Source organism: Nyctereutes procyonoides, unplaced genomic scaffold, assembly GCF_905146905.1.
Source record: "Nyctereutes procyonoides isolate TBG_1078 unplaced genomic scaffold, NYPRO_anot_genome, whole genome shotgun sequence".
Lineage (NCBI taxonomy): Eukaryota > Metazoa > Chordata > Mammalia > Carnivora > Canidae > Nyctereutes > Nyctereutes procyonoides.
The window spans coordinates 33,830,893-33,846,634 of NW_026575047.1; the positions used below are offsets into that span (position 1 = coordinate 33,830,893).

General features: G+C 55.2%; 1 protein-coding gene across 1 annotated transcript in view; it reads right to left on the bottom strand.

The window, feature by feature from the left end:
- Nucleotides 1-15,742, bottom strand: part of ADAMTS7 (ADAM metallopeptidase with thrombospondin type 1 motif 7) — a gene marked incomplete at its 5' end in the record, with an annotated part of 41,776 nt that overhangs the window by 13,302 nt on the left and 12,732 nt on the right. The window contains 7 exons of the mRNA XM_055326871.1: nt 156-301; nt 641-733; nt 1,358-1,502; nt 10,600-10,743; nt 11,828-11,977; nt 12,922-13,046; nt 13,303-13,386. Of these exons, the coding sequence (XP_055182846.1) occupies nt 156-301; nt 641-733; nt 1,358-1,502; nt 10,600-10,743; nt 11,828-11,977; nt 12,922-13,046; nt 13,303-13,386 (887 nt within the window). The remainder of the gene's footprint in view (nt 1-155; nt 302-640; nt 734-1,357; nt 1,503-10,599; nt 10,744-11,827; nt 11,978-12,921; nt 13,047-13,302; nt 13,387-15,742) is intronic.

Genomic DNA, 15,742 nt, shown 5'->3' on the forward strand with positions numbered 1-15,742 from the left:
GTGACCAGGGTGGCCGTGGATATGCTGGGCATGGCTTCTATGGGGATGCTTTGGAGCCCAGGAGGCTGGCACAGAGCCAGGCTCTCCATGGTAGGCTGACTCTGCTCAGGGCACCCAGTCCCACCCATCCCTGCTGCCCCCAGACCCGCACTCACACAGGCTGTGTACACTGCCGCTCAGCACTCTGCACACCCACGCCACAGCTCCGCGAGCAGATGGACCAGGGGCTCCAGCCGGACCAGCCACCATCCACAGCCTCAGGCCGGAAGCCCACAGAAACGCACTCCCCATTCAGACACCACTAAGACAGATGGGGGTAGGGAAATACCACCCAGTCATCCTTGCCCCAGTGGGACTGAGGAGTCAGGAGGCCCCCTCTCAGTCGTCCAAGACTCAGGCCCCACGGTGGAGCGGAGCAGGGAATAAAGGGAGCCCGTGACTTTCTGGTGGGGCCGCTGCACCACCTCCTCTCTGCAGACATGGGGAGGGCTGGAGAGAGTAGGGGAGGCTGGGGGAGGCTGGGGCTCTGCTAGGAGCTTAAGCTGGTCTGAACCCAGGCGGCCTCCAGAGCATGGGCACAACGGGAGCTCAACCTCTCCCCACCCACCCGCCTCCACAGCCGAGGCTGTGGCACCCCTACCTTGCTCTCCCCACACCTGGTTCCATCCACGGCTGCATCCAGCTTGGAGTGACAGGTGGTCCCCACAGAGCACCAGAGAGTGTGGCACACGTTCTGCAAGGCCAAGGCGGAAGACATGGGCCATACTCTCACCCCTCCCTGGTGCTTCAGGGAGGGGATGGGAGTGGGGGTTGCAGATGGGACTCCCAGAAGGCCCCTCCCATCTTTTCCCAACTGTGTGGTGCTGGGGGTGCCCAGCCCTGGGGCTTCCTGCTCTGACCTGTCTCCAGGCCCACCTACTCTCAAATCAGCCCTGCCCACTTGCCTAGAAAGATACCTACCCACCTCAGGCTTGGGGAGTCCGTAACAGGACGATGGCCTTCACTTTGGGCAATTTCCCCAGGTCTATGGTCCCCCTCAGGTCTATAATCACCCACGTCTATGGTCCCCCCCAGGTCTACGATCTTCCCTAGGTCTACAGTTTCCCCATGTCTAGGGTCCCCTCTGAGTCTATGGTCTCCCCCAAGTCTATATGCAGCATAGGTTTTGTTTTGTCTCATAACCTGGCCCTGGGAGGTGAGGGGCTCCACCCAGAATTCAGACCTGGGTCTGTGGCCACCCAGCCACAGCTGATCCCACAGCCACGGTGTCTCCCAGTATCCTGTATGGCCAAGCTCAGGCCAGCGGCTGCTGTGGGCTGGGGAGGCAGCCCCCACCCCATGCCCATCCCACACTCACGTCCATGTCTTCACAGAAGGCAGAGTAGGCCCCGTATTGGAGGCGGCACTGGTGGCCCACATCGTAGAGGACCCCGGGGGGTACAGAGGGGAAGTCAATGACATCCTTGGTGGGAGCGTCATCTAAGCACAGGCCCCAACCCCGGCTGCAGGGAAGGGAGGAGAAAAGGGGGCATAAAACACTAAACCTTGCAAGCAAAAGGCAGCCTTCTCCCTTATCCCAGTTCACCCTCCAACCCCCAACCTAGCATCCGGGGCCCTCTCACTCTCCCCTTCACCTCCAGGCACTCTGGCTCACTAAACAACTCACCCCCCTCCTGGGGCCACACATTTGCATAAGCTGCTGGCTCCACCTGCAGTGCTCTGCACACACTACCTTGAACTCTGCCCCAGAGACCCATCCCAAGGGCACGGCCAGGGAAGCCTCCCCTACGCCCAGCCCTCCCCTGGCCCTGCTGCTCTGAGTTCCTGCAGCCTCCACCCCCGCCCCAGATCTGGAGAGCATCACTTCACAGCTGATACAGCAGTGTGCCTCTGCGGGCCCCACCCTAGGCTGAGATCTGGGGTCTCTGTGGGGGACACGCTGGGTCAGGGACATGCTGGGCCGGGGATAGCGCTGCCACCCTGTCACTTCCTCGTTCACTCCTGTCTGCCCTCTGCCAGCCTTCCCTGGCAGTGCAGGGGACCCAGGCTGCCCAGACGCCACAGCAGCAGGCAGGGAACATGGATGCAGAAGGGCCCTGGGGAGGGCATCCCAGGCTGGGCTTGGCCCTTGTCTGCCAGCGCATCTGTCCATGGGCCCTTTGTGCACAGCTGTGGCCTCTGGGGGGCAGTGTCTATCCCAACACCATTGCCAGGCCCTGCACATTGACCAACCAGCCCAGGGCTCACTGCTGTCCTGCAGGGGTCAGACAAGTGTCTAGGGACCTCCCTCAGGGCAGCAATGGCTGGTGAGAGCTCAGATTGGGGGTGATGGGTAGTTGGCCCAGGCAGCAAGGAGAGGGTGGGGAGAAACCCTCCAGTTTTCCAGGCTGGGATGCTAGAGGGTGGCTGGTACAAGGTAGGGGGCCAGATGAGCAGAGGGTCAGAAGGACAGAGGTGATGGGCACTGGGCTCTGACAGGAAGGGACAGAGGACACACCACAAGACAGACTGGAAGAAGACAGAAGCAGGCCACCACATCAGCCAGGGCGGGAGGTAGGGGGCAATGCTGGGGGCAGTCAGCCTCTGAGGGAGGCTGTGGGGCCCAGGGTGGGGTGGATGGTCTGTGGGGTTGCCTAGGGCCACTAGCCCCACCCAGAGCTGCAGGGAACACAGCCTCTGAGACTAGACTCCTGCTGAGGGCCCTGGGGACCCCTCTGCCCAAATCACCCCGACCACCTATGCTGGTGGAAACCAGACCCCCTAAAGCGGGTGTCAGCAAATGAGCAGCTCTGGGACCCATCCCTTTACCCCAGATGATCATGGGCCAGGTCCTCGGTTGCTCCTCAACCACCTGGGAGGAAGACCCTATGCCTCTCCATGCACACACAGGCCTGAGGCAGGACACCCCTTGTTCTGGGTCCCACCAGCGAACACTAATGGTTGGGATCTAATGCCAGACTCAGGCTGCTGGGGGCCCCCCATATCCCTTGCTGGGTGGCCCCAGTGAAGGCCTGTCCATCTACAGGCCTGACCTCAATACTTCACCCCAGTGTAAGTTCAAAAGCACAGCGGCTGAGTCCTGGCAGAAAGGTGCCTGCTGATGGCTGGCCTGGCCCTTGGGGCCAAGTGTCAGCTGGGGTGAGGATGGGGGGCAGGGTCAGCCCAACCCTGGGGCTCCTTCTGTCCTACAATTCAAGACAGGGGCTAGGGAGGCTCGCCCACCCCTCTGCCTCAGACCCTGCCTGGGGGCTCCTCCAACTTGGGGTCTGATGGCCTCTTCTGGCTTTGTCTCCTGGCTGGAACTTGCCATGTGTCATGTCCTGTGGGCCGGGCAGTTGGAGTGACAGAAGCCTCTCTGGTCCATCCTATATGTGTGTGACAGGTTGGGGGCATGGGGGGAGGGGTCCTCCAGACCTCCCACCAGAATCAGGGCCATATTCAGGCCCACGTGCTGATGGAACGTCAGCACCCGAGTTCTAGTCTCTGCCTCCGTGCGGCCCTGGGCCATCCCTCCTGCTTCTGAGGACTTATCTACCAGAGGCTGAGGAGCCTGAGGGAACCCAAGCTTGGAGGTATAAATAGCAACACGTACTTGGGAAAGGCCCTTCCTTCCTGTGGCTGGCTCACTGCCAGGCTCCTCACCCCGCTGACACACACCAGAGCTGCGTGCAGGGCAAGCGAGGTGGCCCGGGAGCTCTCCTGAGCCTCCCCCAAGGCCAGGGAATACCAGCTGACCCCACTGGGCACTGTCTATGCGTCCTGTTCATCCTGCTCCGACCCAGTGGGGAGACGGAGGGTGAGGCGCCGGAGGACAGGCTGGCACCCCCCACCCTGCAGCCTGAGTGTGACCCCCAGAACCCTCCGCTGCAAGCTGGCTCTCTCTGACCTTTGCCCCCACACGGCCCGTCTCAGGGCCCAGGCTCCCAAGGCCCCGGCTGGCTCAGGCTCCAGCCTGCTCTTCCCACCCTCACCCTAGGCCCCGAGCCAAGTCCCTCGTGCATTCCAGCCACTGAAACAGCACAGAGACCCTGTGTGTGTGTCTGTCACGGAGGCAGCAGGGTGCGGGGCAGCTCCCTGGGTGGGGACAGCTGGGAACAGGCCCCGGGGGTGTTGGGGCAGATCATCTTCCAACCCAGTCCCTTCCTCTCTGCCCCCATCTGGGGCAGGAGACGCGCCCTGGGGATTCTTTTCAGGCCCGCTTTACATGCCCAGGCTACGGCCCTGGTTCAGGTCTGTTTCATCTGTGGCTCAGTAGCGATAACAGGCACACAGCTCTGAATGTGAACCATTCCATCAGCGATATACTGAACCCGGACAGCCACCCGTGAGGCAGGCCCGTCAGGAGCCCCGTGGGACGTGTCTGCCAACACAAGCAAAAGCCAAGCAGAGTCCAGGCCTTAACTATCACCCGCAACTCATCTCTGCCCCTGCCCCCCTGCCCCCTGCCATCCCTCCACTGTCAGAGGCTAGAGCTGCTGCTCACACCCACAGTGACGCACCTGTGTCCCCACTTACACCCCGCAGTAAGGGACTTCTAGAAGACCCACGGCAGATGAACTCCCCACCTGCTCAGAATCCCCCTAGGATGACAGGAAAAGAACAGGGCATAAGTCCTCAGGGACAAGGAACCAGGGGGAGGTGATGGCAGATGAAAAGTCAGCAAAACCCCAGGAGCTGGGAAGCAGATGGTCAACCAGTGGCAAACCTGGTCGGGCAGCGAGAGCTGAAAGCCATGTCCTACATGGAAGAACCACTCAGAAGCAGAGCCTGAGAAAGGCTCAGGCTCCAGTCCCAAGGAGCCATGGAGGCCAGGGCTCCAGTGGGATTGAGGACCAGAGGCATCAGCTCCCACATTCGCTCCCCATTCTGTGTGGCCAGGTCATGACCACCTCCCTGCCTGCAGAGAGCCAAGGGTCACTCCTGAAGAGGGTGAACAAAAGGATCTGGCCCCCGAAGACCTATGGAGGGATCTATAGAGAAGGGAAAAATGTAAGTCTCCACAGGGAAGGGTGGAGATCGCCAAGCCACTTCCACATGCAGGTGCCATAATGCCTAACACCTCCCAGGACGACAGGAGAGCTCCTCTCTGGGGAAATGGAACCACACCAGAAATGAGCCTCATGCAGATATCTGAACACCTCCCAGAGATACAGCCCCTCCCCAAAAGCCTGCCTGCTTCACAAGCCTCCCAACTCCCAGGCACCCCAAAGTGAAGTATTTTTTTTAATTAAGGAAAAAAAATTTAATTAAAAATAATAATAAAATTGAGGAAAGGGAGCCCGTAGGTAGCTCAGTCATGTAACTATCTGCCATCAGCTCAGGTCATGATCTCAGGGTCCTGGGATCTAGTCCTGCATCAGGACTTCTCCCTTTGCCTATGTCTCTGCCTCTCTCTGTGTATCTCTCATGAATAAATAAATAAAATTTAAAAAATAATAAAACAGATAAATAGGGGCGCCTGGGTGGCTCAGTCCATTAAGTGTGTGCCTTTGGTTTGGATCATGATCTGGGAGTCCTGGGATGGAGCCTCATATTGGGCTCCCTGCTCAGCGGGGAGCCTGCTTCTTCCTTTGCTTATGTCTCTGCTTCTCTCTATCTCTCAAGAAGAAATAAATAAAATCTTTTAAAAAAAATCAGAAAGAAATAGAAAATTTAAACAGATCAATTACCAGGAATGAAATAGAATCAATAATCGAAAACTCCCAACAAAAAAAAGTTCAGGACCAGATGGCTTCACAGGTGGATTCTGCCAAACTTTTAAAGAAGAGTCAATACCTATTCTTCTCAAACTCTTCCAAAAAAGAGAAAAGAAAGGAAACTTCCAAATTCATTCCGTGAGGTATTACCTGATATCAAAATCAGACAAAGACCTCACTAAACAAAAGAATTACAGGCCAATATCCCTGATGAACACAGATACATAAATTCTCAATAAAATGCCACTAAACCAGATCTGGCAATATATTATAAAATAACTCACCAAGATCAAGTGGGATTTATTCCTGGGTTGCAAGGTTGACAAATCATTCAACACAATACATCACATAAGAGAAAGGATAAAAACCATATGATCCTTCCAAAAGACATAGAAAAACCATTTGACAAAGTACCACATCTACTCATGATAAAAACCCTTAACAAAGTAGGTTTTGATTAGCGGGGATATACCTCAACATAACAAAGTCCACATATGAAAAATCCACAGCCAACATCATACTTAATGATAAAACACTGAGAGCTTTTCCTCCAAGATCAGGAAAAAAGACAAAAATGTCCACTCTCACCACTTTTACAAAACATAGTTACTGGAATGGAAATACTAGCCATAGCAATCAGACAAGAAAAAGAAATAAAAGACATCCCAATAGGCAAGCAAGAAGTAAAACCTTCACTATTTGCAGATGACATGATACTATATAGAGAAAACCCTCAAGACTCCACCAAAAAACTACGAAAACTGATAAATGTATTCAGTAAATCTCATGACACATAATCAAGATACATAAATCCATTGTATTTCTATACACTAATAGTGAAGCAGCAAAAGAAAAACTAAGAAAACAATCCGATTTACAATTACACCAAAACTGATAAAGTACCTGGGAATAAACTTAACCAAGGAGGAAAAAGACCTGTACTCTGAAAACTATAAAATACTGATGGAAAAAAGACTGAAGAGGACACAAGGAAATACTCCATACTCATGGATTAGAGCAAAAATTATTGAAATGTCCACAGTACCCAAAGCAATCTACAGATTTAATGCAATGCCTATCAAAACACCAACAGCATTTTCCACAGAGTTAGAACAATTTTCAGGGAACCACAAAAGACCCCAAATAGCCAAAGCAATCTTGAGAAAGCTGGAGGCATCACAATTCCAGATTTCAAAATATACTACAAAGCTGTAGGAATAAAAAAAAACATGGTACTGGCACAAAAATAGACATGCAGATCAATGGAATAGGATAGAAAGCCCAGAAACAAGCCCATAATTATATGATCAATTAATCTTCGACAAAGGAGGCAAGAATATGCAATGGGAAAAAGACAGTTTCTTCTGTCTTCAACAAGTGGTGCTGGGAAAACTGTACAGCCACATGCAGAAGAATGAAACTGGACCACTTTCTTATACCATACATAAGCATGAACTAAAAATGGACTAAGGACCTAAACATGAGACTTGAAACTATAAAAATCCGAGAAGAGAGCACAGCCAGTAATTTCTCTGACATCAGCTGTAACAACTTTTCTCTAGCTATGTCTCCTGTGGTAAGAGGAACAAATGCAAAAATGATCTATTGGGACTATATCAAAATAAAAAGCTTCTTGGGATGCCTGGGTGGTTCAGCAGTTGAGTGTCTGCCTTTGGCTCAGGGCATGATCCTGGAGTCCCGGGATCGAGTCCCACATCAGGCTCCCTGCATGGAGCCTGCCTCTCCCTCTGCCTGTGTCTCTGCCTCTCTCTGTGTGTCTCTCATGAATAAATAAATAAAATCTTTTTTAAAAAAGCTTCTGCACAGCAAAGGAAATAATCAACAAAACTAAAAGGCAGCCTATGGAATGGGAGAAGATATTTACAAACAATACATCCAGTAAAGGGTTAGTAACCAAAATATATAAAGAGCTGATACAACTCAACACCCAAAATAAATAATCCAACTAAAAACAGGGAGAAGACAGAACAAACATTTCTCCAGACAAGACACGCAGATGGCCAACAGACACATGAAAAAATTCTCAACATCACTGATCATCAGGGAAACAGAAATCAAAACAACAAGATACCACTTCACACCTGTCAGAATGGCTAAAATTACAAGACCAGAAACAATACGTTGGTGAGGATGTGAAGAAAGGGGAATCTTCTTATACCATTGGTGGAAATGCAAGCTGGTGCAGTCATTCTGGAAAACACTGTGGAGGTTCCTCAAAAAATTAAAAATAGAACTACCTTATGATCCAGTAATTGCACTACTAGGTATCAGCCAAAGCATACAAAACTACTAATTTGAATGAGTCCATGCACTCCAAAGTGTATAGCAGCATCATTTACAATAGCCAAGATATGGAAGCAGTCCCAGGGTCCATGGATTGATGAAAGGATAAAGAAGATGTGGTGTATACACAATGGAATATCACTCAGCCATCAGAAAGAATGACATCTCGCCATTTGCAACGGCGTGGATGGAGCTAGAGGGTGTTATGCTAAGCAAAATAAGTCAGAGAAAGACAAACAACATATGATTTCACTCATATGTGGAATTTAAGAAACAAAACAGATGAACAAAAGGGAAAAAAGAGGGTGGGGCAAACCAAGAAACAGACTCTTAACTCTAGAGAACACATTCTAGTCACCAGCAGCGAGGTGGGGGGTTGGGGGAACAGGTGATGGGGATGGGCACCTGTCACAATGAACACTTGGCAGTGTAGGCAAGTACTGAATCACTGAATTGTACACCTGAAATTAATATTACGCTGTATGTCAACTCTACAGGAATCAACATAAAACAATCAAAAAAAGAAAAATTCCCCCCAAGTACCCTCCGAAACAAAGACAGATCAAGGCATGTAATTGCAAAATTTCCAATCACCAAAAGAGAAAAGGGAAAGAAAAGTTTGCAGATGTTGCAGGAAGGCTTGGGAATGAGACTGTAATGGGACTTCTCAGGGGCAATGTTAGCAGCTAGAGGAAGATGGGGAAAAGCCTTTGAAACACTGCGGGTGACTTCTGGCTGGAAGGTGATATCAAATCAAACTACCCATCAGGTGTGAGAGCAGAAAAAGATGCTTTCAAACAAGCCAACCCCTTACCTCCCTGCACCTTTTCTCAGAAAGCTACTCGAGGATGTGCTCCACCAAAACAGAGCAGCACCCCCCACCCCAGAATTGGTAGCGGACCATCCCGTAGGCAATGTTAGCACAGCTCTAGAAAGTACCCAGTCTACACTGCAACAGGGTGCAGAGGCCACACTGTCCGCTGGAACCAAAACTCGCTTCAAATGGGGAAAGAAGGGGCACGTGGGTGGCTGAGTGGTTGAGCATCTGCCTTTGGCTCAGGTCATGATCCCAGAGTCCCGGGATGGAGTCCCACATCGGGCTCCCTGCATGGAGCCTGCTTCTCCCTCTGCCTGTGTCTCTGCCTCTCTCTCTCTCTGTGTCTCTCATGAATAAATAAATAAAATCTTTAAAAAAAATGTGGAAAGAAGGCAATGATATGTCGAGAAACACGAGGAGCCCAGAAGCTGCATCTGCCCTTCCTTATTGGCATCACTTCCCCATCTCAGCCAAGCACACGCTGGAAGAGAGGAGGCAGAGGGGATGTGGTGCAGCCCCCAGACCCTTTCCCTTCAGACTTCTTGGCTGGCAAGTCGAGGGCCAAAGTGTTGGCAGAAGGCACACATATCAGGAAGTGGAATAAAACCCATCCAGTTACTTTTGTGCAGATATCCACTGTTCACGGGACCTATGAATATGCACTGCGGCACTTTAGTGACTCACATAGGAGGTCACCGCTCTCATATTTGCATTTATAACCAGCGCAGCACAAAATAAAATCAGTCGTAAAATTTGTGCTGATAATTTAAATGTTTCTTTGCTTAGAACATTTAATAGCAAAGAAAAAATACCATAGCAAATCAAAAGGATGTGAAAGAAAGGGAAAGCTTTAGTGTCAGCATCATTGATGGTGCTTTTCCCTGGACTCTGCTGGCCAAGCGGCCAGTCCTGTGCCCTGTCTGCTCTCCTTCCCCTGCCAAACCCAAGGTTCGCATCTCCATCGGACCCATGGCCCCCGCAACCCCACTCTTTCCCTGCCTCCCGACAGGTGTCAGCTCCCTCGTGTCCCAGCCACCTCCCACTCCATAGGAACACCACTCCTCTCCTTTCTGCATATGTGTCCGCTCCCGCTGTCAGAGACACAGCTCAGGTGGTCTCTCTTTCCAGTCCAGTGGGACTGGCCTCTCCTCCACCTGCTGCCCTCAGTGCTTCTCTCCATCTGCTGACCACCCCCACCTGCTGGCCCCCAGCTCCACCTGCTGACCACCTCTACCCACTGATCCCAGCTCCACCTGCTGACCACCCCCACCCACTGGCCCCCAGCTTCACCTGCTGACCACCCCCACCCACTGGTCCCCAGCTCCACCTGCAATACCTCCCTCCACCTGCTGAACACTCCCAACTGCTGACCACCCTCACCCAGTGGCCCCCGGCTCCACCTGCTGACCATCCCCCCACTAGCCCTCAGCTCCACCTGCTGACCACCCCCACCCACTGGCCCCCAGCTCCACCTGCTGACCACCCCCACCTGTTGGCCCCCAACTCCACCTGCAGTACCTCCCTCCACCTGCTTCCCTCAGTGCTTCCCTCCACTTGCTGAACACCCCCAACTGCTGACCACCCTCACCCACTGGCCCCCGGCTCCACCTGCTGACCATCCCCCCACTAACCCCCAGCTCCACCTGCTGACCACCCCCATCTGCTGACCCCCCCCAGCTCTACCAGCTGGTCCCCCCCTCCACCTGCTGCCCCCCATGCTTCCCTTCACCTCGCCCCAGAATGCCAGCCCAGCACGCCCCTCCCACCCGGGGCGGGCCTTACTCCAGGAACCTGGTGATGTACTCTCGGCTGCAACGGGACCAGGTGAGGGGGACAGTGTCGTACAGGAGCTGTGGAGACATGATGAAAGGCCGTTTCGCAATGGGCTCGCAGTCATTGCCGCTTCCGTCATGCTGAATGCCAAAGCTGCGTGAGAGCACAGGCCCCAGGGGCGAGTGAGCCGAGGGAAGCCGCCAGCCCGCCCCTTCCCACAGGCCTGCTGGCACGAATCCACCAAACCCTCAAACTGCTGTGTGGCCACAGGAAGGCTGAGCCCTCTGGAAGCCTCCGCCTCCCTGACCTAAGATGTGTTGGGACCTCTGTACTCCCTGGGCCCTCCTCCAGGGACAGGCTGCTCGAGCCTGATGCACACCTACAGGGGTGAGCCAGGTGGCACGGTGGGGACCGCAGCCCCTGCACCCTCCGTGGCCCCTAGAACAGCCTGATGGGTCCTCAGCCTGAGGCTATGCACTGCAGTGAGGGGCATCTGAGCCGCCCTGTCATAGAAAAGTTCTCAAGAGGGCATCCTCGGGAAGGAGACAAGAAATGCTATTTACTCAGCACTTATAACATGCTGGGTGCCGTGCTGTGCACTCACAGAAACCCCATCTTGCTCAGTCCTCAGAACTGCCCAGGGGGCTCAGAGAAGTGCAGGGAACATAGCCCAGGAATGGCAGATGTGGGGCAGAGTGCTCATTCCACCGCCACGGTGGCTTGCCTGCATGAGCCCAAGCCTCTGAAAGCAGACCTGCCTGTGGCACACCGGCATCGGTTCCTGACCGTCTGAACAGCCTGGGCATAGCCAGCCGAGGGCACGGGCCACACGGAGACCCAGGAGCCATCACTGAATCCAAGCCCCTGCTCACCAGGGAGCAGAGGTCCAGAGAGGACAGAGCACTGGGCTGGGGTCACAGAGCAGTTGGGAATTCAGGTGTGCCGGGACCAAGGGTCAACATGCAAGCACGAGAACAGTGTGCAGGGGCAGCTGATGCCCTGTGCTGATGACTCTGGCCAGCTCAACACCACTAGAAATGAGACTCTGAGCCAGCCCCAGAGGTACCGGGCCGGCCTCTCCCCCACCGGACAGGAGAGCAGCCCGGCTGTGTGGTGGGGACAGTGCAGGCACAGCGCATGGCTAGGTGGGGGGGCGGGCTGCCTTCTTCTGCCCGCTGCCCCCGAGTGGAGAGGTGAAACTGGCATGCCAAAGCGGCTGTGGCAGCGGGAGGAGTACCTGTGTCCAAGCTCGTGGGCCACGGTGAAGGCCAGGGGCAGGCCCGTGTCCTCGTTGATGTTACAGCTGCGGTGTGGCTGGCACATGCCTGCCACGTGGGACAGGCCCAAGGTCTCGCAGGGCCGGTTCATGGCTGCACACAGGTCCTTCCTGCGTGGGCAGAGAGCAGCCCTCAGCCCAGCGCCAGGCCCACCTGAGCAGAGAGGCCCCAGAGCAGGAGGGCATGAGGACAGCAGCCCCCCTCCTACCCAGACATCCTGCTAGCACAGCTGCACCTGGGAGGCCATGCCCTCCTGCACATGGGACACCTGCTGGGGCCGGGGGTGGGGTGGGGGCAGACCTGAGCACAGTTGTGGTTACTGCCCCAGTGAGGGGGCTGCGTGGACCCTTTGGGGCCCTGGGTAGCTCAGCTGGCTGAGTGTCTGGGTCTTGGTTTCAGCTCAGGTCATGACCTCAGGATCGTGAGATCAAGCCCCATGTTAGGCTTCATGCTGAATGGGGAATCTGCTTGGGATCCTCTCTCTCCCTCTCTCTTTGCACCACCCCCCAACAGCTCTAAAATAAATAAATACATCTTTAAAGAAAAAAACCACCTCCAAACAGATCTGCAGTTGTCCAAGGTGGGGCAGGGATGGGGCCGGGGCCGAGGGGGGTGGCTTTGGCTGTGAGACTGCAGCCTGAGAGCTCCTCCTAATGGGCCTGCCCTGGATCCAGCCCGCAGGGTAGATGCCGGGACTCACACATGTGACAAACGTGCATGAAGCACACATACACACAAACCCAGCTGGAGAAACCCAACCCGGGGAAACCGTGCCCGTGCCCTGGTCAGAGTGTTGCACTCTATGATGTCCAGCACGAGCCCTGGGAAGGATGGGCGAAGGTGTGCTTGTGGTTTCTGAGGGTTCTAAGAGAATCCACGACTATTTCAACAAGATCTCCCCGAGTGCTGAGAAATCCAGTCTCCAGCCAAAGTCAGTAAACTGCCCCCACACAGCACCTCGGGGGCCGGCTGCTCCATCCTGAGGCTCAGGGAGCTCCCACTCCGCCTGGGCCCTGCACCCCCTGGGCCCTGCACCCCCCGCGGCTGGTGACACCTGGTGAGCAGGATGGCGGTGTCGTGGTGCAGTGGGTGGGCGTCCCCCTTCATGTTGATGCTCTTCTGCCACTTGCAGAAGCTCCGCAGAGTATTGTCTGCATGGTGGGTGATCTTCAGGTCATCCTGGGGGCAGAGAGAACAGCCACAGCCAGGCTCGTGGCCCCGGTCCAGCCTCCAGTCTCACCCCCCTCCCCCCGACAGGCACATCCTGGGAGCACCTGAGAGAGGGCCAGCCAGGGCTTGGGGGTGGGAGGGGCACAGCTCGGGCCAAGGAGGCTCGCTGTGCCCTACCATACAGGGCAGCTCAGGTGATGGGGATGGGGCGGCTCTGGCAGCCAATGCCCATCCCAGAACAGCCTGGGGCCATGCGACCTCTCACCTCCTCATCCTCTAGCAGGACCAGGCGCACGATGGTGATGTGGATGGGGTTCCCAATGCTGGGGTCGTGAAACAGGCCGGCCACCTGCCCGAGAGATGGAGTTAGGCTGTTGCCCTGGACAGAGAAGGTCTGGACAGCCAGCGCTGACCCATGCAAAGGCATGCACACCCCTGCTCACACACAAGGGGCTCACCTAGAGCATGTGGGCTGCACTCAGGACGTGCACACGCACACACCCACATGAACGTCCTCACCCCTGCATGCAGGCTTCCCCAAATGGGCAACAACAGAGTCTGCACGTAAGGCTTTCCCAGGCTGAGCACCAGCTTGGGATCTGCTTCCCCAACTCATTCTTCTAAACGCTGGCCTCTCAGCTGCTTTGTCTACTGTCCTGGCCTGGGACAGCCTACAGCCCCCTCATGCCTGGGGGATGCCAAGACCAGCACCCCAGGGCTGAGTCCTCCCATGGGGCTGGAGACCTGGGCAGAGCCTAGAGAGACATGAGGGCAGGCACGGGCCCCCAGGGTCTCCCCTCTGCCCTGCTAGCCCTGGGCCGAAGGTGCCAGGTGTGCACATCTCTCCAGGGTATCATGGCTCCGTAGGGCTGCCCCACTCAGTCCCAAGAGAGAAGGCCACCCCAAAGATGGCAGGTGCATCAATATGCGGGGGAGTGGGCGGAGAAAGCCATCTTCCTTTGAGAGTGCCCTGAGAACAAGAGAGAGGCCAGTCCACGGGTGGGGTCAGGTGGCAGGTTCCTGGCAGGACAGGCAGTCATGGATTTGCTTCTAGCAAGTCCACTAAGAAAAATAATATCTAAACGGGAATGGATAAGACACACACCAGCAAGAGGGCACCAACAGGGAGGAGCTGCACTTTGAGAAGCAAGGTCAGAAGCCTGGGGGCCCCCGTGTGCCGCCGCCTCCCCCCCATCAAGCAGGCCTGCCTCCTCGAGGTGCCCAGCATCCCCGTCTGGGCAGCCCTGGGGGTCTCCCGGCAGTGTCCCCATGCACCCTGCCCACCTACAGCTTTGCAGCACCTGCCACTGAAACACAAGCCAATCACACTGCACCCTTGCTTCAAACGGTAAGGTCTTCCCATCCACAAGGCGAAGACAAAGTCCCAGTCCTGACCCCACGATGACCACCTCTGCTGTCCTCACTCCCTGGTTCCGACCACTCTGGCTCACTCTCAGAATCCCTTGAGCCTCTGTACTGCAGGGCCTTTGCAGATGCTGTGCCCTCAGCCTGGAATACCCTTCTTCTCATCTTTACTCAGTCACATCCTGCCCTCTCTCCAGCTCTCAACCCTCCAGCATATGCCCTGGGGGGCCTTCCTTCCACCCGAAACCCCCAAAGCACCACAAATCTGTCCTTCCTAGCAGCCCCTCTGCTGACCTGTGTGCTCCCGAGGACGACGGTTTCATTACCGTCATACGCCGGCCATGTCAGGGGGCTCCCTCTGACAGCCCAGCGACACGTCTAGTACCCGGGACATGATGGGCACTCAAGAACTATCTGCTGAATGAATCCATTTGGGGGACTTGCCACGTATCATCAATGGATCGTCTCATTTTAAAGTAGTGGAAAATGAGAGTTGGATTAAGAGAACAAGTCTTTCCTAGACTACAGACAGGTGCATTTGGCAGGAGGTCCCAGCAGAGTGGCTCTGGGGGTAGGGGGTGCCTGAGTATCTGCTGACACCTGTCCCGACAACTGGCCCCCGTACCCTGACTTAGGGCTGGGGGCAGCTCCAGCCACACCAAGTCCCTCCCTTAGCACGTATAATACCTCTGCCCCCAAGAAGTACAGAGACCAAGCAGACCCTGGGAGGCTCTGGAGGGAGGCAGTGTCCTCACTGGTTGACCTGCTCGCTCAACTGGAGGGTGCCTGTCAGTGGCCTGAGGTCCGTGTGGGGGTCACCACTGGATAAAGGATCCCCAGGAAGCCCAGTTCTGTTCTGCCAGAGGCCCAGACAGCAGCCTGGGTGTACAACATTGTGAAAGATCTGGGGGTGACAGGTGACCACCAGCTTCCAGCAGGCAGACAGTACAACACGAGCTGCTCAGAAAGGGCCAGTGACCTGAGACAGCGTACACAGGATGAGAGGTGCAAACCGGGCAGGTGGGGAACCTGCCTTGTGATGCCTAGTGGACACCCCCGAGCTCCCAGGCACAGATAGGGTCTGGTCCAGAGAGGACACCGCAAACTGGGGCCTGTCAGAGGCCCCAGCAGAGGGAGGCTGCCCTGCAGGTGGCTGTGGGGCTAGAGGGCAGGTGCTGTAGCAGCCACCCCAGTAGCATCAGACACAAGCCAAGTCCAACAGGAATAGTCCCTGTACTGGGCATCCTACCTGCAACATCCCGATTGATTGTCCTACTTCTAAGGTGGGTGTAAGCGTCCCCATTTATTATGCATCCCCCTCTGTTGCTGAGGCTCCAAGA